Source organism: Thamnophis elegans, chromosome 9, assembly GCF_009769535.1.
Source record: "Thamnophis elegans isolate rThaEle1 chromosome 9, rThaEle1.pri, whole genome shotgun sequence".
NCBI classification, from domain to species: Eukaryota; Metazoa; Chordata; class Lepidosauria; order Squamata; family Colubridae; genus Thamnophis; species Thamnophis elegans.
Genome location: NC_045549.1, coordinates 77,033,478 through 77,058,669, shown reverse-complemented (window position 1 = coordinate 77,058,669; position 25,192 = coordinate 77,033,478). Strand labels below are relative to the sequence as shown.

Here is a 25,192-nt window from a genome sequence, read left to right as displayed (position 1 = left end):
CTGACAGAAACTGCATTTTGGCGAAGAAGAAATCAGGAGCTCTGGCAGCAATTCCAGATGTTATATATTATTAAAGCATATTCACTTTCCTTTTACACCACTTGTTTTTTTAATGTCCAAGAAAACTACTAAAATAGGTCAAAAGCATTTCTAGCAAAATAATAATGATTGTTCCACTGTCCCAATAGGTAAAATAACTCCTTAGCTGGACAATAGCAGTTGCAAACACTGAAGATGTTTCCAGAAAAAATATTCTTGAAAATGTGGTGGAATAGTTGAAGCCGGGAACAGATTACAGTTTACATAATTTTCTTAAGTCAAGTTTCTTTTCCTTCTCAGTATCTATAATTAGGATTTCTAGATAAACTGAGAAACTTAGATGTACATGGCACACATCCCGTGATTTTCTTCCTTTTTAGTGGTGTATGTGTGTGTGTATCCACACCCCGCCACCAAGATTTATAGAGGGATGGAAGCTCCGATCACACTTTAAGCCCAAAACCCAGCCTGAAAATGGCGAGTGAGACCTCGCTGAAACGTTGCCAAGACAATCTCAATCTTACACGGGAAAAGATATATAATATAAAATATATATACCCTTTGCAGCTATAACAGCTTCAACTCTTCCGGGAAGGCTGTCCACAAGGTTCAGGAGGGTGTTGATGGGGATTTTTGACCATTCTTCCAGAAGAGCATTTGTGAGGTCACACACACTGATGTTGGAGGAGTTTACGTGGCCTACCACTTCGTGGCTGAATTGCTGTCATTTCCAAACATTTCCACATTCTTATAATACAGCTGGTAGTTGACTGTGGAATATTTAGGAGCGAGGAAATTTCACGACTGGATTTGTTGCACAGGTGGCATCCTATCACAATTCCACGCTGGGATTCACTGAGCTCCTGAGATTCTTTCACCAATGTTTGTCAAAACAGCCTGCATGCCTAGGTGCTTGATTTTATACACCTGTGGCCATGGAAGGGATTGGAACACCTGATTCTGATTAGAGAATTCTGGGAGTTGAAGTCCACAAGTCTTAAAGTTGCCAAGTTTGGGGGCCTCTGGCATATTGTGTCCAAGGAAGAAGAGCCATGGGGCCATGTTTTAAAACTGGCTCTTTTATCATTTCCAATTATCTCTCTATTCTCATAACAAGAATTATGATAATTTAGGATACGTCTTTCAAAACACACTCAAAAGCCTCATTCTTTCCATTCTCTCATTTTCATGGCTTTCTCTTGTTAACATGTTTGATTTGCTGTTGTGGGTCTTAAGTGTAATTGTCTCTCGTGTGCTGTAATTCCTGTCTTATTCCTACAGGTTGCATGTGTAATCTTGATTTAAAAAAATATACCACAGAGCAAATTATAAAAGAACATCGTTGAATTTGTAATGTTTTGTTTCCAGGCTTATGGGTAGAACACAATAACAAGAGCAACCACAGTCTGCAAGTTGTTATTGTCAGAAGCAGCCAATACTGCACTACAATCTCAACTTATCCCAATTCAAACCTGTCAATTAACATTTCTGTATTTTTCCCAGGAGCTGATGGGTATATATTTTAGTTGTTGCTCAATATATTAAACTGGGGGGCATTCAGGCCTGGGACTACAGGCGTCTCCTTACCTCTCCCTCTTCCCATCACTTGCTTTTAAATTTCTCCTTTGCTGCCATCTCTTTCTGCAGCTGCCAGAATCTGTAACTTCTCTCTTCTTCCCGACTTCCCTGGGCGGCAGGTGGAAAACCCACCAGCGCTCATTCAGAAGTGAAAATCAGATTGACTGTGACGGAAGAAAAATCTACTGTACTTCAGACGTAGCTGGGAAGGTAGAATCAGCTGCCTTGCGATGGACGGGGTACAAGTGTGATTTATGCCTTCAGCTGGATGCTTGTGATCAACGGGCAGCGGCTGTTCCCAAACGGTGATAGATGGTTGCGTTTCAACATCTGTAAAGATGTTCTTATCTTGGCAGGAGGACATGTGTCGCTAAGCTCCCTCTGACGGGACACCTGATGCTTCTGATTAGGCTGATGGAGAAATTCCAGATCTCCCTCTGGCGCTTCTTTACTTTCCTTCCTGACATTCTTATTCTTTTGTTTCTAAAGCAAAAATCCTAAGTGATGTGTAGAACATTAATTTTGAGATGTATTTTTTATGAAAAGTGCTCATTGTCCCAACGTTCAGCAATCAGTTATGTCATTGCAGAGGAAAACACATGAAGAAGAACGGTTGCAGGAGTTGGGTATGGCCGGTCTAGAGGAAAGGAGGACTAAGGGGAGACATGATAAAGCAGTCTTCCAGTATTTGAGGGGCTGCCCCAAAGAAGAGGGAGTCAAACTATTCTCCAAAGGGCCTGAAGGCAGGACAAGAAGCAAAGGATGGAAACTCATTAAAGAGAGAGAAAAAAACCTGGAAACTTCCTAACAGTGAGAACAATTAATCAGTGGGACAGAAGTTGCCTTCAAAAGTAGTGGGAGCTCCATCACTGGAGGCTTTTAAGAAGAGGCTGGACGTTCACTTGTCTAAAATTGTATAGGGCCATGATGGCGAACCTATAGCATATGTGCCACAGGTGGCACCCGGAGCCATTTCTAAGGGCACCTGAGGCGTTGCCCCGTCTGCTCCAGTGCGAACTTCCGGTTCTCACGTTGGGCCATTTTTTGCTCTCTGGAGGCTTCGGGGAATGGGCCATTTCTGGCCACTAGAGGGCCTCTGGGGTGGGGTGGGGGAGGCCTTTTTCACACTCCCCAGGCTCCTAGAAAGAGTTGCCAAGTTTGGGAACCACTGGTATAGGGTGTCCTGCTTGAACGGGGGTGGGGTGGACTATAAGACCTCCATGGTCCCTTCCAGTTCTATTCTGGTTGATTGTCTGGTTCCCTAGTCCTTAAAGATACACTAAACATTGGTTTGGTCCAAGATTAATGTAGGGCCCTTCGGCTTTGCTTCCTTTTAATGTGTGCTGGGTGACCAAAGTTTGGAAACAACGGAATGGCCATTCAGGCGCCTGATGATTGCACTTAAGACCCACAACAGTTAACAAATCAAACATGTTAACAAGAGTAAGCCATGAAAATGAGAGGATGGAAAGAATGAGGTTTCTGAGTGCGTTTTGAAAGACGTATGCTTAAAATGATCATAATTTGTCCTTGTTAGGAGAATAGAGGGATAATTGGAAACGAGAAAAGAGCCAGTTTTAAAACATGGTCCCGTGGCCCTTCTCCCTTGGGCACAATATGCCAGAGGTCCCCAAACTTGGCAACTTTAAGACTTGTGGACTTCGACTCCCAGAATTCTCCAGCCAGCTAAGAGATGACTCCTGCTGTAGGAGATGATCAGGCTAAGCCCAAGGAAAGAGTCAAATGTGTTATAAGCCACGAGTCCTTGCGTGCCCACTAGAGATCTAGGTTCAGTCGACCTTGAATACCCCTCTTATCTCCTGCTCATTTCCCTCGACTGTGAGTTGGCCAGATTCTTGTAGAGAGCTTAAGTTTGCAATACATTTTTATACTTATTTGAGCTGCCAGAATCTCCTGATTTCCCCAGCGCTTGACAATTATGATGGAACTCATTTCATAATAATTGTCAAGCGCCGGGGAAATACTCGATATCTAAGGAGCAAAGTTTACAGCCCGAGCTGCTTTTGCTTTCTACTGTTGATCCCAACGGAGAACTGCCACGATTGATGCTATGATTGAAACATGCAACAAGCAGAACATCTGGGAGATGCAGCTTTTTGCAAGACCTCTTTGCCACACCTGCATTATAAGAAGCGTTGGGAAAACCATTTGCCGAAATTCCAATGTCTATTCTCAGAAGAGTAGAACCCTGCCCTGCCTTTTTGCCTCGTAACACACGGCATCCCAGGCTTTTCGGAAATCTGAGCTCCTCACAGCAAAGAAAGGGTTAACCAAACGGCAGGACAGACAGAGATTTAGGGAGACGGATTTGGAGGTCCTCCCATCTTCATCTCTGGCAAACTTCCATACAAAATGCTGTTTCTACAGCCACAGCAACCTAATTATTGGGCCTCTGAACATGTGTCACTGTTTATTCACATTGCTCAGGACCACAATCTCCATTGTGAGCCTCACGAAATATATAGTTAAAAAAATGAAACATAACTTACTGGCGATTAAAGTCAACGTCTTCTTGCTTATGCCGGAAAGCGTAGCATGCATATAAAGTCCTGGAAGAGGGAATTCATGATTCTGATCAGAATGGCATTTAAGATTCAAAGTCCAGTGAAGAAATACTGATTGAAATTGAAATTATCTATCCTCCTAAGATCCTTTGAATGACTTCCATATGTAAGATTTGCAGGGCTTTTTTTTTTTTAAAAAAAGTTTGTTACAAGGACGTAGGCATGGCATATTTTATGGCACCGCTTCCAAAAAGTCACAGAATTTTGTCTTTCAAACAACAATCAATAAAAAGTTACAAGAGTTAAGAGAGGCACAACCGGCCACTGTAATTTCTGTAATTTCAAATACTGTGGACAGAAGGGTAGGCTTAAGTGTGTTTATTTTCCAACAGCATAATTTAGAGACTACGGTTTTGAAATAATTGCTACCTGTGTAATGAGATGGTTACGGATCAGAAGAATCTAATGTATTAAGAGATATCTGTATAATTAATTCAAATATACAAATTATAACTATATAAAATTGTTATCCACAATTTTTCATGATTGAATACGGAACTTGTCGGGACCTTATGCTTTACTAATTAAAACCTAAAATGATGGTAAGGCAGCTGTCTGTAGATTGGAGACACATCTTTTGCGTCCTTGTGACTTCTGCCTCAAAATGTTGGGAAAACAGCCATAGATCTTCTCAAGACAAAAAATAAAAATGAAAAAAGAGGTCGCAGAAGTAACACCTAAACGACACTTTTATTAGAAAAAGTTAAAGACCCCCAAGGTCCCAAAAAGGCACAAAACAAATTGGTTGCTTTAAATCCAGATATAATTAGAAATTACTTCTGTTTTTCTTAGGATGGACTTGGCATTTCCAGAGGGTTCCTTAAAGCTCAACTTACTCTCCCCTCTCAGGAAATCAAGGCTAGTGGAGCAGAAGGGGGGGGGGTGGACGGTGGGTCCCCCCAAGAATCAGACCTCGCTCTTTCCCCCTTCCTCTTCTCCATCTTCGTCCTGCTCGGAGGGAGTCCGTCCATCCGTCCATCCGTCCCAGCGTGGCTTGATCTCTCGCTCTCTCTTCCCACCGGGGGAGGCGTCCCACGCTTGGCCAGCCGCGGCCGAGGAGGGCTCCGCTTGGCAGGCGGGCTCCAGGAGTCCCCGCCCCCCGAAAAAGCCAGACCCTGCCCGGCTTCTCCTGGGAGCCCCGCTGGACGATCTCGGGAGGTCCCGCAGCCCCCGAAGAAGCGGCGCCCAGGAAGGACGGAGCTCCGGGCGGGCAAAGGCGGTGCCGGCTGGCCGCCCTCCGCCTGCTCCTCTTTCGCGTGCCGGAGAAGAGGCTGCCGAGCCGCGGGGTGCCCTGAGCCGGCGCCCGGCGGACGGAGGCGGACGGAGGAGGACGGAGTGCCGGGCGCCGCCGCAGCGGAGCCGCCCGGAGGGAAGCGCCGCACCTGCCGGCCCCGCGCTCACCTGAGGCGGCGGAGGGGCGGGGCGTGGGGCGCGGGGCGGGGCCTCCCTCGGCCCTCCCCTCCGGCCGGCGGGGCGGGGCGTGGGGCGTGGGCGGGGCCTTACCTGCCGGGGCGGGCCGGGCCGGGGGCTGCTTGCCGGGGCTGGTCCCGTCCTGCGCCCGCGCCCCCCCGCGGCTCCTGCGGCTGCTCCGGCTCCTGCGGGCCGCGTGAGGAGGAGGCTGCTCCGCCCGGGCGCCGCGGCGCTGCTGCTCGCAGGGTCGCAATGCAGTGCGGGGCGGGCGGCAGAGGCGGCGGCGGGCGGACGGGGCTGCTGCGAGCGGCGCGCCGGGGCTCGGGCTAGCCGGGAGGCTCCGGACCGGCGGCGGAGGGGGGCGCCAGCCCAGAGCTCGCCGGCTTTGCTCGCGGAAGCGCCGGCCCAGCAGAGCCCGCCGGCGCCGCGGGACTCCCAGGAGGCGGCGGACGGGCGGCGGCGGTTGGGGCTCCCGGGCGGAGGGTCGGCGGAGGGGACGCGCCCGCGGACACCATGAAGTTGCTGCTGCTGCTGCTGCTGCTGCTCCGGCCGGGCCGAGGGGGCGCCCAGCCCTGCCCGCCGCCCTGCTCCTGCTCCGGCCCCAGCGTCGACTGCCACCGGCTGGCCCTGCGCTCCGTGCCCCGGAACCTGCCCCGCCACGCCGAGAGGCTGTAAGTGGCCCCGGGGAGGGCGGGGGGGGGGCGGGAGGGGGCGCCAGGCCGGGGCAGCGGCGGGGAAGGGGGCTGCGGCTGCCCCTCGGAGAGCGGCCCCGGCTCGGCTCGGCTGCGCTTAGCGGCTCCTCTGAGCGGTTTCTTTCCTCCTTCCTTCCTTCCCTCCCTCAGCCCTCCTTCTCTCCCTCTCTCTCCTCCTCATCCCTCCTTCTCTTTTCTCTCCCTCATCCCTCCTTCTCTCCTCTCCTTCCTCATCCCTCCTTCTCTCTTTTCTCTCCCTCATCCTCCCTTCTCACCTTCTCTCTTCTCTCCCTCATCCCTCCTTCTCTCCTCTCCTTCCTCATCCCTCCTTTCTCCTTTCTCTCCCTTATCCCTCCTCCTGTCCTTTCTCTCTGCCATCCCTCCTTCTCTCCTTCTCTCTCTCCCCCCTTTCTTGCAACACTCCCCCCCTCAGAGAGCAGGGTCTATTCCCCCCCCCCCCAAATCCCCCAGCCGCCGAAGAAGCGCGGCTCTCCCTTGCTGGCAGCCAGCGAGGCGCTCTGGGCAGCCGCTGCCTTCGGGCTGAATTGGGGGCTCGATCCCCCTCGCCTCCCCTCCCTGCCCGCTGCGACTCCTCTCGGGCTCCTCGGAGGAAGAGGAGGCTCCGGAGCCCCACTTAGTCCAGCTGCTTGTCTGCCCGCTCCCCCCTCTACCCCCCACAAAAACACCCCCCCCCCGGGTTGATGGTGGGATGGAGCTGGAGCTGGGCTCATCCCTCGCTTCTGCTCCTTTCCCTGCTTTCCCCACTTCGTTGAGAAAAACCCCCTTTCCCCAGAAAAAATAAAGAAATCCCCGGGAGATGAGATCGCTGGCAGAAAACTCCCGTGGGGGCTTTTGATGAAGAAGTGTCATTGGTAACCCTTCAGCCTGGAAGGCTCAAACTCCCAGCCGAGGAGCCACTTCGGCCCTTCCTTAAATAGCCTTTTATAGCTTTAATTTGGTTATTTAATATAGTCATCCTCATCACCTGAAGGCCTCCAGGTTTAATGGGTGAGGGAGAAGGGGAAATGGCAAACTGGCTTCTTCCAAATCGGTTGGGATTCTTTCTTAGCAGCCATCTAGCAATCCTGAAAAGCATGTTGAGTGGTTTTTAAAGCAGGTCCTGTTGGTTTTGCAGATTTTTATTTAAGCAGTTGGGAGAAAATTGGAAATAGGTGAAAAATTCTTTTTTCGGGGAGTGAGAGGGAAAACCTAAAAGTGACTCATAGTATCTCCCCTTGTGTGGATCCCTTGTGGTTTGTACAGTCCCAACTCCCCTTTAAAGGAGTAATTATCCCGTTTCCTTTCCTTAAACAATATTCCATTTCTCAATAATATACCGCAAAGGACCATTTCACTTATTGCTGACAAAATAGGCTGGGCTGAATTTCTGCCCACAAAAGAGAAACTTTTCCATGACTGTTCAATTCTGTTTGTCTATTACAATTGCAGCAGATTTTCTATATATCTTATACATCACAGTCAGATATCTTGGCACATGATTGAAACTCTTCTGCTTTCTCTATATTCCAAAATTGTCTTCCTCAATCCTATCCGTGCAAATATCTCTTGATTTTGTTTAATCTGTTACGTAACCATATTCCTGTAAGAAAACAACTGTGTAGAAACTTAAACAAAAGTTAATAAGCGTAACTATTCATGTCACGAGAAGTCAAATGATTGAAAATAGTCCTTGGAATGATGGCATTTCAGTAAATGAGAGCAAAACAAAATTTTTCTGATTACATTTTGGTTTTTTTAGAGAATTACTACTTAAACTTTTCATGAATGTTCGCAAAAATTAGCATAGGTACTAATGTTCAGGTACGCCACAAATCATTTCTAGCTTATTAGAAAAAAAATAAGCTAACTTTTACGGGAGTCTAATTTTACTGCTGGTGTCTTTTTCTTAGGGATCTTAATGGAAATAATATCACAAGGATTACAAAAACGGATTTTGCTGGTCTTAGACATCTTCGTGTTCTGTAAGTTTTTCTTGAATTTTATTACTGAACTTCAGTCCTATGCAAAATAGTTTTTTTTAATGAATAGGACTCTTTTTAAAAAAAAAATAATTAACGTTTCAAATAACAGCAGCTATATTGTAAAAAAGAAAAAGAAAAAAGCAGTTGTAAGAGGACTTAAAACTTTGGAAGACTGCCATAATAGAAGTCTGGATTATAACCACTTGTGATTTCATATTACTGCTTGTAGTTATAAATATTGCAAAATATGTAAAATTTCCAAATTGAACGTGCTTTAGCAATCCACATGGGACAGAATATTTTGCAAAGCTAACCAATCAGAAAGTAATTTTTTTTAACGTGTTGAGCATTTGGGATAACTTAATTAAGTAAATAAATTTAACATGATGAAATTCAGCAAAGAGTAGACATGGATTATTTTCTGGTTCAAATTAAATTTGTAACTAGTTATTGAGTTCTTGAAAAGCTCCTGCTTTAGGTGATAGATTTGGTTGTGTGGTGGGAGGTTGTGTCTGTGTTGGGATTGTGCCTGTGTATTCGATCTGCTGTGAAGAGTAATTCCCACTAGTCACAGAAAATAGTTCTACACTAAGGTTTAACTGTAACTAATTTGTCCAATTTTAATCTATTCTTCTGTGAATGAAAAGTTTCAAACTTTGGGGAGACATTGTTTCTACGACTCTTCCTGTTGTTAAAAAAAACCCCATGTTTTGTGTTTTTACAATGTACTTTCATTAAAGAGGAGCTTCATAGATTTGGCTCGGTACATATTTCTACATTTTGTCGTTAAACAGTACCTTTTTTCTTTTTGTAGTTGAGTATATTTTGTATATTTTCCTCACCTCTGACCCCTGAATTTCTTAAACAGGCTTAAGCTCTCCCTCTCTCCCTCTCTCTCTCTCTCTCTCAAGAATGGAGAATTTGGTTCTGTCTAAGTGACACTGCGATATCATGTGACAGGCTTAACACATTAAATTGGATGGAAAGTTAAGAATAGAGTGAGAATTGCAGAGTTAATAAGGAGAGGAGACTGTAAGAGTATCCATTGCCAAGTATTGTAATAATTGGTGCTAATCACTGTTTGATCGCTGGAGTTTCAAAGCATTTTATTCTGCATTTCAGTCAACTCATGGAAAACAAGATTACTACAATTGAGAGAGGAGCATTTCAAGACTTAAAAGAGTTGGAGAGACTGTAAGTTTGTTTTTTAAAAAAATAATAATTTTAAATATAGAAAGCAAGTTGATGTTGCTTCCTTCCTTCCCTTTTTTGCTTCTCTGGTCAATCCACATGGATTATTTATTGAGGAAAGCAGGGCAGTAAAATGTTTGCTTGCCAGCAAGTATGGCTGTAAATGTGAATTCCATTCTTTGAAAGAAAAATATATATATTTGTAAGAGACACTCGGCGGTTTGACTTGCAAACAATCAAAAGGCACGAAAACAATTTTCCTGCAGAAATTACTTCTGTTAAATGGCGTACTCTATATGTTGATATACCCCATTGATTTGTTTATTCGGGTCAGAAGCTTCCCAATTAAAATAAGGTATACATATGTGTTGTTGTCTGCATGTCACCACAATTGCAGAAGGCAGAAGCCACTGGGCAGCCCCATTTGTTCAGAGTGTCTCTGGATTTTGGGGTCCCCATGCAGAGTCTATTCAAGAATGCCCATACTCCCCAGCTTTCGCCAGACCCAGGTGCCAGCTCCCCCATTGGTTCCATAAAGTGTTGGCTCTTTGTAGCTTTCCATATCCCTTGTCTTAGACAAAGTAAACGGAGGAGTTGAGGGGTCCGTGATGCTCTCTGAGCTTGCTCCTTTTCTTGCAGACGTCTCATTACCCAAACTAGGTAACATCATCAGTGCTAGTGAATGGATGATGGATAAGATTAAGAACTGACGGTGAATAAACATAGGACTAGCACTGATGGGCCCTTCATGTCAACCCTGAGCTACAAATATTTTCCTTCATTAATCGAAGAATTGGAAGTAAGAACTTGTGAAGTGGTGTGATAAATTCAACTATTGTGTGAAAGGGGGAAAAAAGACCAAGAAGGGATCAATTTTAAGTAAATAATATTTGCACTGAATTGGATATCAACAAAACAGGAAGGTGTTTAGTTTGAGTAATTAGTTGGTGGTAAAAGACTGAGAGATTTATCCTGCTCCTTTAAGTGTTTACTTGCACATTCCTTAGCTAACCTCTCTGAAAGTTGCACTTTGGTTGTGTAGATATTGATTTTGGTGGCACTTAAGCTTTAGGATTTAAGTTGGGAAAGCATTTCCATATGTGTCCATAGCTGTGTGCTTTGCTTACATTCCCACCTTTTTAAAACAACACTTTATTAGTTGTGCAAACATTATTTTGTCTTTGTTCTTGTTTTTTTAAAAAAAAATACTGTATATGGATGCAGTTTTTTCCTCTGTTCCACTTTTCTCGTGTTAGAAGGGCCTTTTAGGGGTTATTACTCAAAAGACAGAGTGCATTAGGTCAGCCTTGGAGGAAGAGTTTAAATAGTGATGAACAGGTTGATTTTTGTCTTTAGTTGCAAAGAAAGAATATCTGTGTTGAGACCAATCCTTCGAGATTTGTCATCTGCCTTTATAAGCGTGGATAAAAATAAAGCTGAGATATTAATTTCTCCTTGTAATTGGAGATCCTTCTTATAGGTTTCCTCTTCTAGAACAATCCTAGACAGACGGACAGACATGTAACCTTTGAGTCAAGCTTGAATCCTGTCTAACAAATGTCTGCAATTTTCTTTGCAAGATCTCAGAAATGGCTTTCCATTGCCTGCTTCCTAGGGCTGAGAGAGAGGGGCTGGCCCAAAGTCACAAAATGTTGCTTAGAAAGGGACTAAAACTCACGGTTTCTCAATTCCTAGCTTAATGCCTTAACCACTCTACCAAATTTGCTCTCAAGGAAATTATCTTTTATTTGTTTCTAAAAATGTAACATCCCCACCGTAGCAATTGATACAGGAGATGCCTAGTTGAGTACTGAGGGAGGGGACTACAGGTGAATTTTACAACTTACAGGTCGCGTAGCTCCATTTTGAACACTCAAAACAAATAACTTTTTTTATTTGTTGGTTGGCACCCATACAAAACATTTTCTTGGGTATGTTATGAAATAAGTCCTTTCATACTCTTACAAGATTTTGATCTCATAATGCCAAGGTACAAATTAAAATTGCACGTCATGAAATGTGTTCTAAAATATTGTTCTAAGATATTTAATATTTTATTTTTTTTACCCTTTTTGGATATAGTCATGGATGTCTGTTGTAAAATGGGCTAAGACTGAATTGTTTCAGAAGGGAAAAATAATTTGGAGTGGAAGTTCATGCAGGCCAAAATTCTTGGAACTGGCTAGCTATTGGCAAGCAGCAAGTTAAGAATAAAATGTGACTTTTTTGTTTTGACAATTTCCATGTTGGTCTGATAGAAGCCGCTGATAATAGATTCTCCTTTTTAAGGTATGATGTCCAAGGGTTGTAAGAAGCTTTTTGGTCGTTAGTATAAGTTAAGAATCGTTCAAGGTGTTCTGTCAACCAACTGTACAACTGAAGATATTTTTTGATCGGTTCAGTTGATTAATACTGAATACAAAGTATCTGGCTAGGATGTTTTGCAGTTTTGATAATGGATTTTCTATTCATTTCAGGGAAGGAGGTTTTATGATAAGGTTTGGTTTCTGGCAGGCTGGCCTGTATTGCTGTTTTCACATTATGTTTTCCTTAAGCATTAAAAGAAAGTCTACTATTGTAACAACATAACAAAATGGCCAATTCCATCTTTTAGGTCAATCAATATGGTAACTGCTGGAATTTTATACTACTTGGGCAGGGAAGGGACTCGCATGTCGAAATGCTCTGATGGACAGACGTAAATATTGCATGGAGAACCTGAAAGAAAAGGTTATCTTGAGAGCAAAAAATTGCTTGTCCCATAAATATGCCCAACTATTGTTAGATTCCTGGCTAAATTAAGATAACAAAAATGTTCACTTCATTCATTTCAGAGACCCATGAAATGAGAAGGAGTGAACATTTTTGTTATCTTAAATGTAGCCAGGAATCTAACAAAGGTTGGGCATCTCTGATTTCCCCTTTTTCAATAAGCGTTCCATGTTGAAAAACATCGTGCTTAGGAGTCACTGCAGTAGTTGAACTTGTGAAGGCTCCTTGTGCACAAAGTGTGATTATGGGTATTAGCTTGTTTGATTATGGTTTTAATGGAACTTGGATGAATTCAAGCCCAACAGGTCTTCCCACCGAAATCAGATCAGTCTTGTCATTCTTTCTCGTCTTTAGACATCTCATCTCCTTAGAGAGTTGAGTAACAGGATAGTTTAATAACATCAATGCAGAATTGGAACAGAAAGTTATCAGAACCTGCTGGATTTCACCCCTGGCTAAATGTGTCTTTTTGAAGAAAACAATAAGATTATATGAACAATTAACATTCTGGCAATAATAGGAGCTGCCTGGAAGGAAAGCACGTTAAGAGTTCCCTTCTTACTCAGAGGTTGAGAGCTTTCCCAAGGAAAAGGCAGCTTTGGTTATCCTCTTAGTTCAGGGGGTGGCAACCTTAAACACTCAAAGAGCCACAAAGTCCTAACCGGAAGCCCCCCCCCCCAATTCAATTCTGGAGCCGGCCGGAAGTCCGGTTCCCCCACCATAGAGTCTCCTCCTAGCACAGCATCCTTTTTCCTCTGCTGACCAGAAGTCCGGTTCCCCCACCATAGAGTCTCCTCCTAGCACAGCATCCTTTTTCCTCTGCTGACCAGAAGTCCGGTTCCCCCACCATAGAGTCTCCTCCTAGCACAGCGTCCCTTTTTCCACTACCTGTCCTAACCGAAAGCCCTATCAATTGTGGAGCTGACTGGTGACAGGGAGCCACAGCAGGAGGGATGAAAGAGCCACAAGGTTGCTGATTCCTGTGTTAGTTGAATCTCTTAAGTTGGAGCTACCTCTTCTGCATCGGAAGGGAAACCTGGTTTTCCCAAGGCCTCACTTGCCACATTTCCTTCTTTCTTTGTCGTGGAACGTGGCTAATAGTTTGAGGTTCAGTTTAATTGACAGTCCCGATAATCAAGATCCAAATGTTGCATCCATGCGTGCTTTGGTATGAGTGTGAGCCATTTGCTAAGAGAGCAACAGGGTGTTCCCGGGGAAAGGCAGTAACTCCTATCTCTTTAATCTGTTTTAAGCTCAGCAGAAGAAAGATGAACGGAATATCCATGCTCCAGGCCCCCTTATAGTGTCACGTCCTACTCAGCTTCATTTTTAAGTCTTTCCCTAGATCAGTAAGGGCTGACCTTTTCCGGACTGAGTCGTCAAAATGTGGGCGTGCAAATGCGCATCCAAACCTCCAAAACGCAACACACAAGTGGCCCATGCGTGTGCCCCCTCTGTGTATGTGGCCCTCTGCACGCCCCCCGCCCCCCCATGTATGCACGGCAGAGACCTGACAACCAGTTGGCCAGTGGGAGGCATGTGCGCATGCGTGGTGCAGCTGAACTGGGGCGACGGCTCGGGTAGCCACAGAGGGGACGCTGCATTCCACCTGTGGTCCCACAGGTTTGCTGTCATGGCCCCAGAGTATACAGCAATTGTGTTACATGTTTGGTTTTACTTTAAAGGTGTTTTGAAAATTAATAGCATATTTGAAAAAATGCAAAAAAATATTTTAAAAAGTTCTTGCTAGAAAAATGGAATGAAATACTTCAAATCCGGACTCTGCCGTTGTTACATTCTCTTTAATCCTGACGCTTGGTAGACACAGAAGTCTGTATTCAAAATGATCCCCCCAAGCATAGAAGGAAACACTCCTGAAAAAGAGAAACGTATCCAGGCTTAACTATTTACCGTGTTTCCCCGAAAATAAGACAGGGTTCTATTTTCTTTTGACCCCTCCCCTCCCGAAATAAGCACTTGGTTTTATTTTTGGGGAGCCTTACTTTTGAGGTGCGGAAGGCGGCGAGTGTGGTCACCTCATGGCTGCTGCTGTGTTGCAATGTGTTCTGAGGAGGGCTTATTATCTGAGGAGGTCTTATTTTCGGGGTATTTGGAGCCAGGTTTTTCTCTAAAGGAAACAAAGTCTACTCCTCCATCCTGGATACTTCACAAAAAGTGGCCAATGGTGCAGAAGACTTTGCACCTTCCTTCTGGCAGGAATATTCCTTGACTTGCCCAGGTGTCCTTCAGGAAGTCTCCCAGCCATCGTTCCCTGCTCTTCGCTCCAGAGTTCAGCCAAGTGCAGCTAAACAGGCCATCTCCTGGTGCCTTGTAACTGAGATAGCCATCCCCAAGTGACGCAGGTGATTGGAAGACTGTCTCCTCTCAGGGCTACCACCTGAGTGATGCTAAGTCTGGAGGAAGGGGGAGAGATGGTCTCTGTCTCCATTAATGCTGATCCCTGGCATTTTGATCTTCTGAATATGAGCCTCTCCTGAAGATACAGGCAAATCCCAGAGAGCCCTGGGGAAGGAGGCCCACACTGACTGAGAGGAAGGGGTCAAACTGTTTTCCAAGGTACCCGAAGGCCAGGCAAGGAATAATGGATGGAAAATGATCAAGGAGAGATTCAACCTGGAAATAAGGAGGAATTTCCTGACAGTGAGAACAATCAACCCTTGGAACAGAAGTTGTGGGAGCTTCATCACTGGAAGCTTTCAAGAAGAGACTGGACTGCCCTCTGTCAAAAATGGTGAAGGTCTCCTGCTTGGGTGGGAGATGGAACGAGATGGCCTACAAGGTCCCTTCCAGCTCTGTTAATCTGTCTCTGTATCTGCACAAAGATTTGGCATCCAAGGTGCTTCAGGTCCATAACCCTCCAACCTCCGTCTTCCAGAGAAGGACTCCTGTCTGCTAGTATAACTGAGAGTGTAAGATACGGATTGACACGATTGCTCTGCCTGTAGTTAATTGTTTGGCTTGCTACACCCAGGATCTCCTTCCTTGTGTCTGTATTTTCAGTAGGTTGATTCACTGCTGATGGTTGGTCCATGTGGGTTTTGTTACCTTCTGCCCTTCCCTTCCCAAACTTTTCTCCTACACACAGACACACACAGAGATAGACAAACCCTCCTTGTTATTGTTCAGTTAAACAAAGGATGCACAGGGAACTTTTCCTCCTCCCCCATATTTAAGAGGGTCGCCTGCTTGCAAGGACGTGAGCCCGATGTAGCCCCATCCCTTTGTGAGTATTGGATGGCTTTCTGGTTGCCATGGAGAGAGGAAAGGCATAGTAATACACAGCGGGTAACAGTTTCAGCATCACAAAGCTGGCTGGGTTCATTTGGGTACTTGGGGGAAGGTGCCATCTGTTAAATGGGTGTTCAGTTTGTCTCAGAGCTGGCATGCGGACCCAGGAAGGCAATTGAGAGAATGTCTCTGGATTTACTACGTGGCGTTGCTGGAAATAAGTGGGTGGCTCCTCCTTGAGCATCTTTCCCTCTCTTGGATTCTGCAAAAGAGAATCCAAGGGATTCTGCAAAGCATCTTTCGCCTTGTTAGCAGAGCTCCTGAAGGTGTTTCTCCTCCTCTTTGTGTTCACGTGGGGGTTTCAAGCCAGCTTTTAATTGCTGGCGACTCCATGAACAACACTTGTTGGTCAACCTTCTGCGATGTGGCTGCCATGGGCTTCTTCCTGGGCCTGAGAGAGAGAGAGAGTGAAGTGGCCCAAAGTCCCCCTGCAGGCTTCGTGTTTAGGCCTGGATTAGAACTCGTGGTCACTCGTGATCTGCTCTACGAACCCTGTTTTGTTTTTTTTTTAAATCAAAATGCATTAGGGATTGTTTCTCTTTCCGTAAATCGAATTAAATCATTGTAAAGTGTGAACCGACCAAGGAAATGCAGGCAAAATCGAAGGCTGAGTTGTCGTGTCATCTTTGCCGGTGTTGTGTTTGCGAAATCGAAGAGGAAGAACAAGCTCTGTGGGTTAGAATGAGCCCTCCTTTTCCCCTGGGTCCTGTTAAGGGAACTGATTTGATGTGAGCCAAGTGGGGCTCTGTAGCCCTTCCGGAAGAACCACTCGGTCTGTATTTCCTAGGCTAGCGAACGCGAGGCAGATCCTGAGCTGCTCTACTGGATTAAGAGTGGAAGACATAAAACAGGCCTACAAGGGTCCCAAAGGTGTGTTTTAGTGGCTGCAGAATGTAACATGAAAGTAGGATCCGTCCGTCCATCCATCCATCCATCCATCCATCCATCCATCCATCCTAACATATGTTGTTGTTGTTAATTGTGAAGTCGTGTCCGACCCATCGCGACCCCATGGACCATGTTCCTCCAGGCCTTCCTGTCCTCTCCCATCCTCTGGAGTCCATTGAAGCTCACGCCGGCTGCTTGGGTGACTCCATCCAGCCACCTCCTTCTCTGCCATCCCCTTCTTCTTCTTCTGCCCTCCATCGTTCCCAGCATGAGGCTCTTCTCCAGGGAGTCCTTCTTCCTTCTCATCAGGTGGCCAAAGTCTTTGAGTTTCCTCTTCAGGATCTGGCCTTCTAAAGAGCATCCAGGGTGGATCTCCTCTAGGACTGACCGGTTGGATGGCCTTGCAGTCCAAGGGACTCAATGCAGGAGTCTTCTCCTCCAGCCCCAGAGTTCAAAGGCCTCCATTCTTTGGCTCTCAGCCTTCCTTATGGCCCAACCTTCACAGCCATCCATGGCAACTGGGGAAACCACAGCCTTGACTATACGGACTTTTGTTGGCAGGGGGATGTCTCTGCTTTTTAGGATGCTGTCTAGATTTGCCATCGCTTTCCTCCCCAGGAGAAAGCCTCTTTTGATTTCTTGGCTGCACTCCCCATCTTGGAGCCCAGGGAAATAAAATCTGCCACTACCCCCATTTCTTCCCCATCTATTTGCCAGGAATTGAGAGGGCCGGATGCCATGATCTTAGTCTTCTTAATGTTGAGTTTCAAGCCAACGTTTGCAACTCTCCTCCTTCACCCGCATCAAGAGGCTCTTTAGTTCCTCTTCTGCCATTAGATAAATCCTAACCTATTCCTATAGCTATTCATAAGCTCCTTGACTTACAACTTTCATTTAATGACCGTTCACAGCCCTGAAAAAGATGACTTTATAACCGTTTTTCACATTTACGACTGTTCAGCCTCCCCATGGTCATGTGATCAAAACTCATATTTATGACGGTCCCAGGGGCCGTCTCCTTTTGCAACCTTCTGACAAACAAACTCAGTTTCACCTTACAACCTTGTGACTAACTTAACAAGCGCAGTGATTCACTTAACAACTGTGGATTATAAATGAGGCAAAGCTCACTTAGCGGATGTCTCATTTAGCAACGTAAAGTTTGGTCTCAGCTGTGGTCGTAAGTCGAGGACCACTTGCATGAGCTCTCAAATTGGGGACACAAAATCCACAGGACTCCAGGGGGCAGCAAAAAGATACGGAAAAGGCTAATTAACTGCTGCCCTCTAGTGGCTGCCTAGATATTTGCAGCCCCAAAGCATAGGTGGTCCTTGACTTAACGGCTTCAATGGAGCCCACAATGTGCATCGTAACTCATGACCATCGTAAAATAAGGTCCTTAAAACTTCTAACCAAGTTTGGTCTGTCGCCATGGAAATGCTAGCTAGGGACTAGGAAACTGATGGCCAGTATATCTAGCAGGTGCCTTATAAAGAGATTTTAATAAAGCAGACCAAATTTGTCAGTTCGATTTCTTCTAGTAGTCACTAATTCAGCTTTGAAGAAGAACTATATCCAAGTGGGGAGCTCCTTGGTGCTCTCTGAACCTGGCTGTTTTCTTGAAGACGTTTTATGACCCAACTAGATAACATCATCAGTGGCAGTGATGATGATCAGCACTGATGATGTTACCTAGTTGGGTCGTGAAACATCTTCAAGATATAACCACAGTTCCCCTCCTCCTCCTCCTCCTCCTCCCCCTCCTCCTCCTCGTCCTCCTCCTCCTCCTCTTCTCTACAAACCCCATTCCCTTCTAGCACTGGTGATGTTACCAAGTTGGGTCATGAAATGTCTTCAAGATACAACCAAGTTGAGAGAGCATCAAGGACCCCACAGTTCTCCTCCTCTTCCTCCTCCTCCTCCCCTTCCTTTCTGCACAACCCACTCCCATAGTTCTCCTCCTCCTCCCCCTCCCCCTCCTCCTCTTCCTCTCTGCAAACCCCACTCCCTTCTAGCACTGATGATGTTACCTAGTTGGGTCATCTGCAAGAAAACCACCATGTTCAGAGAGCACCAAGGCGCTCCCTACTTGGATAGTCCTTAAAAGCTGAATGAGTTGAAGAAAACAAGGAGACTCAAGGAGACCCCTGGCCCTTCATGTCAACCCCAAGCTTCAAATATTCTCTTTTGTTACGACCTTCAAACTGTTTTCATGAGTATCATTAATTATGAGTTTCTAATGGTTAGAATAACTTTTCAAAAGTGAACGCAGCTGTTACGTTTCTCCAAGAGGAGCACCCCTTGCTTCCTCGAAACGTCGTCTTCACGCAGGTTAGAAGTTTCTAAGATCAGGGAGAAAGGAGGAAGAGCCTGCAAAATACTTCGGCTTTTCAAACGGACAGGCTGGCGTTTGGCATTTGCTCTGGAACAGGATTCATGAGCGTGTCAGTCATTTTTATTGATCCCATTCTATGCACACTCTTTGCATTTCAAAATGCGAAATAAATATTGACTTCAATTTTATACCCTCGTTCTTTTCGATGTAAGGGGGGGGGGGGGTCAGAGAAGAAGAAAAATGAATACTTTGTGGTTGGTGGTCTTAACCTGTTTATAAGAATTTGCCTGTAAACTGCCAACATTTTTATTTATCTGTTTATTTTAGATTTGCTGTTTAATTGTGACAAGCAGTCATTGTTATGTGAAATACATAATATGTGAAATATATCTCTGAAGAGAAGACCATATGAGCCTCCAGAAGGAAGTAGGCAGGATGGGGAGCAAATGGGGTTATATGCCATATATGTCCCAGAGATGCTTTTCCAAAAGGCACCTGGACTTTCTTGGTTTTTCTCTCTGAAAATGTTTCGCTTCTCATCCAAGAAGTTGCTTCAGTTCATGCTCTGACCGAGGCTTCCCAAGACCCTGGAGGAAACTCCTTGTTGTCCCGACAAAAACCCCTTTTATTCATTGACTGTGAATTCCACTCCTTCACATCCAGCAAAGTCTTTCAAGGGAGGATTTACAGTCACAGACCTTCTCTGGCTTGGAGAGCTGCCAGGCTGAGATCTTCAGAACTCAGCAAGGAATCTCGGAGAGTCACGAACCAATTAAGCGAACTAATTGCCTCCTGCAAACTCCACTCCTCTATCGCTCCACTTTTATTCCCACTGGAAGGGGCCATTCATCATCCACCTGTGGCCTTACTCCCAAGTCGACCCCTGTTCTTTAGCCATTCCCTTCGTCTGGCCACTCTGCGCATGCGCACACTGGGAACAGGCTCCAGCTGTTCCTCTGCCTCACTGATGTCTGACTCTGAAGGCAGCTGATAACTGGCATACGGTCCTGGCCCCCTCTCTGCCTCCGACACAGAGCCCTCCCCAGAGCCTTCCCCAGACTCCAGGACTGGCCCATCTTCCTCCCCAACCTCCTCACTGTCCGACTCTGCTGCCAGCTCCACTGACTGGCCACAACAGTTCAGAGAAATGAAATGTTTTCAAGGAAACTATTTTGAAGATCTAATGAACTTCAGACCTGAAGAAGTTTCTTGGATGAAAAGGGAAACGTTTTCAAGGAAAACCCCAAGAAAGTCTTTTTTGCCTTTTTTGAAAAGAAAATTCGGGAAAACCAGGACCTGGATGATGATTGAGAATCTCCATAGATTCCATGTTAAAATCTATAAGAAAGCAAACATCGAAGAGTAAACTCCGAAAGCAGAATATACATGCTGATACAGGAAGCTGTAAAATTATATTGTATTGTTATGTTCTCTTGTGTTTTTATCCGTTTGTATTTGTTTTTGTATTTTTTTTCTTCTTAAAAGCTTCCTATATATTAATTGCTCTTGCTTAAAATAACAAAGGGAGGCTTTGTAACAGCCTGGCTCTCTGTTCAATTTTAAGGGAGAAAAGCTTGAATGTGATTTTAATAACGTTCCAAGAAACAAAAAGTTAACAAAGCAAGAACAAAATACGACTCCTTTTGTAGATGCTTTATCGGCTTTTTTCCTCTCGTATGTTCCAGGGATTCTTTCTCAGGCAGTCTACATGTAGTCTAGACATGAACAAGATGTACTTTTTCCAAGGGTTGAGATGTTCAGTGAGGAGAGAGATGCTTGTTGCTTGTTGCACTTCTTATGCATTAACTTTGGCTTCAGACGGTCCTCAAAACGCTGCGAGTTCCATATCTTTATATTCAAGTCACAGCAAAGTTTTGTGCTGGTGCTCAAATAGTGACTGGCTGAAACTTTGACATCTTTGCAGCTTCGCAGTTCCTCCTCCGGGCTGTTGGCAGGAAAGATCCATATAAATCCTGGCTGAAACACATGCGGATTTTGAGCCTTGCCTCCCAATAGTTATCCGAATCATTGCAGCTGCTTCTGAGAGACACCTGCAGCCTTCCCTTCTGACTAAGCTTATTGTCGGGCTTTCCTAATTAAAAAAATAATAATTAAGTTGTAAAAGCCCCACATTTATTAATACAGCATTAAAGTGCTGGCAATTGGGCATCTGCAGCCTGAGTTTGCTAGCTTCAGTATTACTTTTTTCGCAATGGCAAACGTCTTCCTTGATTAAAAAAAAAGCTATACATTTATAATAATCGATAGGTTTTAGTTAAAATACTCTTATTAGTAACTTATGCTAACCAATATATTAATGAACTGGCTACAATAGGAACAGCAGTTGGCATGAGACTTTTTAAACTTTTTTGCTGGAGAAAATGAGAAGGCAGCGAAAGGAAAAACCGCTTACGAGGAGTTGGTAAGAATATAGGAAAGAAAAGGACCGAGATAGAAATCTTTGGATTTAGTTTTGGTCAGGATTGGTGTGTGGTTTTTTAAAAAAAGAGAGCCTGATGATGGAGTAAATTACTTCCACATCTCTTCAAGCCTCTCTTATTCCCCTCCTTCCTTCTTAGGAAGCCGTTCCATAGAAGGCTTATCCAGGTCATTGCACCAGGGAAATGAAGGAGGAGGAGGGGGCTTTCATGGTAACGGTCGTGACCGTGGAATCGGCCTCTAATATCACATTTCACACCATTATAAGGGACGCTGGCTGAAGGCTGAAAGAGACCAGTTCCCATTAGAAGTGGATGCAGAGGACGCATCTTCCTTCTTTCCTCCCACTGTAAATCCAGTCGAATGATTTTCAAAAGAGCAAGAACACAAAACAGGTTGACAGTGACCGCAGTTCGACTCAGGATTTACGCCGCTAAGCAAAACAAGGGAGTCGTGGCTGGTTTTAAAGTCTTTATTTATTTATTTTTGGGCCCACAAATCACTGCAGTTGTTAAATGAATCACGCGGTTACTAAGAGAGCCCAGCTTGCCTTGTTGACTTTGCTTGCAAATGGGGAGCCTTGTAAAATACATGCGAACTCCCTGATTTGATCATGTGGCCATGGGGATGTGGCCGTAAGTGTGAGGATCTGCCGTAAGACACTTTTACCCTGCTTTCGTAACTTAAAATGCTCACTAAACAAGTGTTTGTTAGTCGAGAACTGTCTGAATTAATATCAAACCGCTACTTAGTAAAAAGGTAAAGTTCCCCTCGGACATGCGTGATAGTCGTTCCCGACTCTAGGGGGCGGTGCTCATTTCCGTTCCAAAGCTGAAGAGCCACCGCTGTCCGAAGACGTCTCTGTGGTCTTGTGAACGGCATGACTCAATGCCAAAGGCGCACAGAACGCTGTTCCCTTCCCACCAAAGGTGGCTCCTGTTTTCCTATTTTACGTGCTTTCAAATTGCTCGGTTGACAGAAGCTGGGACAAGTCACGGGAGCTCACTCCGTTACGCGGCACTCTAGGGATTCGAACCACCGAACTTTCGATCAACAAGCTCAGCGTCTTAGCCACTGAGCCACCGCGTCTTGTCATTTTCTGTCTAGGATACACTTAAATCTTGACCTCTTCGCTGTGGTCTCCCTCTTCATTTAGCCCCCCATCTTTTCCATCATCTGCCAATGGATGCAAACGACTGTTTTTAAAATTAATTAATTCATTCTTTTAGTTTGATTTAGTGTCATTTCTACTGCAATTACACTGAAGTAATACAAGCATCATGCTAATCGGGTTTTCTTAATCATGTTAGGAAACTATTGTATGTGCATTGATCAATCAATCAATCAATCAAGATATCACCTTAATCCGGGCCTGAGGAGCATTGCTCTAAATACCCTTTTGGTCTTTTGGTCTTTGGGAAGACATCTTTAAAAAGGACATTGAGTTGTAAGAGAATGAATTTGAAATTTGAAAAATTGAAGAAGTAAGCTTAACTTTTGAAAATAAGGACAGCCAGATTTTCCTTAAATGTATCCCCCCATCCCCCACCCACCCACCCACCCACCCCGGCCAAGAGGGAAAATACACAAAACCAATATTTGTTTTGTCTGCCTTAGAAAAGATGGAAAGAGAGCCCTACAGGAGAACGACTAATGCCCCCTTCCTGCTGTTTTTCTGAACTTTGCCAGGTTATAACATTTCTGTACGTCCCCCCAAAAAACGGAAACAAATAAAAATTATAATTATTGTCACCTTTGTCCTAAGAGATCAGAATTGTGCTTGTGGTCTTGATGTCACACTTTCTGTCATTCTACTAGGCATTTTCTATGATGGGGAAATGGGAGGGGGGATTGTAAGGAGTGAGATGCTATGTAGCCATAACAACATTCTTTCTAGAAAGCCAAGGTCATCCTTTGTCTCTGCACCTGACCGGAACTGGATGGGTGGAACTGCCAGCATGGCAGTGGGAGATTGGGCCATGGGATGGACCTGTGTGTGTGTGTGTGGGGGGGGCAAGATCTTGAACTTCCAACTGGGTGGGGAAAATTGGGAAGCCTTCAGTTTCGGGTTTCCCCAGATGTGCCAACATGGCTCTCTTCATCAATGGGAACTTTGAGCAATACTTTGCCTTGAACTCTAATGTAGTTTTGGATGCTATTTGGAATTCTGACAGCTGTGCTGTTTGTGCATCTCCTGACCTTAATAACTGGTCACCCATGTCCAGCCATAGAGGACCATCCACTGCCATCTGCTAAGACCCCTGGCAAGTTCTAAGATGAGTGAGCAGCAATGGTTTAGCAGCAAATGTGGCAGAAATGGATGAGGTTCCCCAAGACCCCGGAGTGTTGGCTTAGCCTCATGACCAAGTGGAAGTTTCTGATGTCCACCAGGAATGATTGATCTCAGCATCCTCTGTTTGATATTCTCTGTCACTTCAGTGGTTGAGAAGATGCTGTTTCTTGTGGAAACCTAATAAAGGAACATACTGAGCTGACCCCTTTGCTCACAAGTTGATTTAGTCTGAGTTTTCACAATAAGGAATATACAGGTAGTTCTTGTTCACTTAGTGGCCATTCGAAGTTACAACCACACTGAAGAGGTGACATATAATTACAGACCCCTCCCATCCTAGACATAAATTGTTTCAACTCCTCCCCTCAAAATGATGCCATAGGGCACTGCACACCAGAACAACTAGACCCAAGGACAGGTTTCCCCCCGAACGCCATCACTCTGCTAAACAACTAATTCCCACAACACTGTCAATTTATCTACTAAGACTGCATTACTATTATTGTTCTCTTCCTTCCTAGTACCCATCTCTTCCCACTTATGACTATACCCATGTTGCTTGTATCTTTAATATATATATATTGTTTTATTTGTTTCCTAGTATTATTTGATTGCTTATTAGTAACCCATGACTATCACTAATTGTTGTATCTTGTGATTCTTGATAAAAGTATTTATTTCTCTTTACACTGAGAGCATCTGCATCAGAGACAAATTCCTTGTGTGTCCAATCACACTTGGCCAATACAGAATTCTATTCTATTCCTTATTCCTATTCTGTTCTATTCATTCCATATTCTATTCTATCCTATCCTACCCTATCTTATTTTCATTACTCTACTCTACTCTACTCTACTCTACTCTACTCTACTCTACTCTACTCTACTCTACTCTAAGGAGCCAAGGTGGCACAGTGGTTAGGGTGCAGTACTGCAGGCCACTTCAGCTGACTGTTATCTGCAGTCCAGCGGTTCAAATCTCACCGGCTCAGGGTTGACTCAGCCTTCCATCCTTCCGAGGTGGGTAAAATGAGGACCCGGATTGTTGTTGGGGGCGATATGCCGACTCTGTAAACCGCTTAGAGAGGGCTGAAAGCCCTATGAAGCGGTATATAAGTCGAACTGCTATTGCTATACTCTACCTATCCTATCCTATCCTATCCTATCCTATCCTATCCTATCCTATCCTATCCTATTTTCATTATTCTATTCTATCCCATCCCATCCCATCCTATTCTTTCTATTTGACCGTTTTTCACACCATAAATTTTGGGCTCAGTTGTGTTCCTTCTCTCCCCCCCCCCCGTGGTCTTCCGTTGTGCCCCCACCCAGGGGACGAGATACAAAGCAGGGAAGGGAGCTGCCCTGGGAGCCTTCTCTGAAACGAAAAGGGCAACGGGTGCTGAGATATTGGAGGCCCTGTGTACTTTCTGCTGACGGGGGTCCCTTCGGCAGTGCCTTTCATTCATCCCAGCCCCCGTTCTCATGGGCCCAGAAGTCAAATTGCAGCGAGAGAAGTCCTGTTTGCTCTCTGCAGACCTTTTTAGAAATTCCAAGACGGGGAGGCTGTTTATTTTTCCCACATCTGTTTTGTTCGCTCTCTCTCTGAGAGCCCCCCTGCTCTCTCTCTCTTTCTCTCTCTCTCTGGGCCCAACTGCTTAAATCAGGGCACTGTTGCAA

The 25,192-nt window shown here is 45.0% G+C and overlaps 1 protein-coding gene across 3 annotated transcripts in view; it reads left to right on the top strand.

The window, feature by feature from the left end:
- Positions 1-5,756: 5,756 nt before the first annotated feature.
- SLIT2 (slit guidance ligand 2) overlaps positions 5,757-25,192 on the top strand; it is a 191,913-nt gene continuing 172,477 nt past the window's right edge. For all 3 annotated transcript variants that reach the window (XM_032224369.1, XM_032224368.1, XM_032224367.1), the window contains exons 1-3: positions 5,757-6,283; positions 8,215-8,286; positions 9,409-9,480. In XM_032224369.1, the coding sequence (XP_032080260.1) occupies positions 6,126-6,283; positions 8,215-8,286; positions 9,409-9,480 (302 nt within the window). In that variant the 5' untranslated portion in view covers positions 5,757-6,125. The remainder of the gene's footprint in view (positions 6,284-8,214; positions 8,287-9,408; positions 9,481-25,192) is intronic.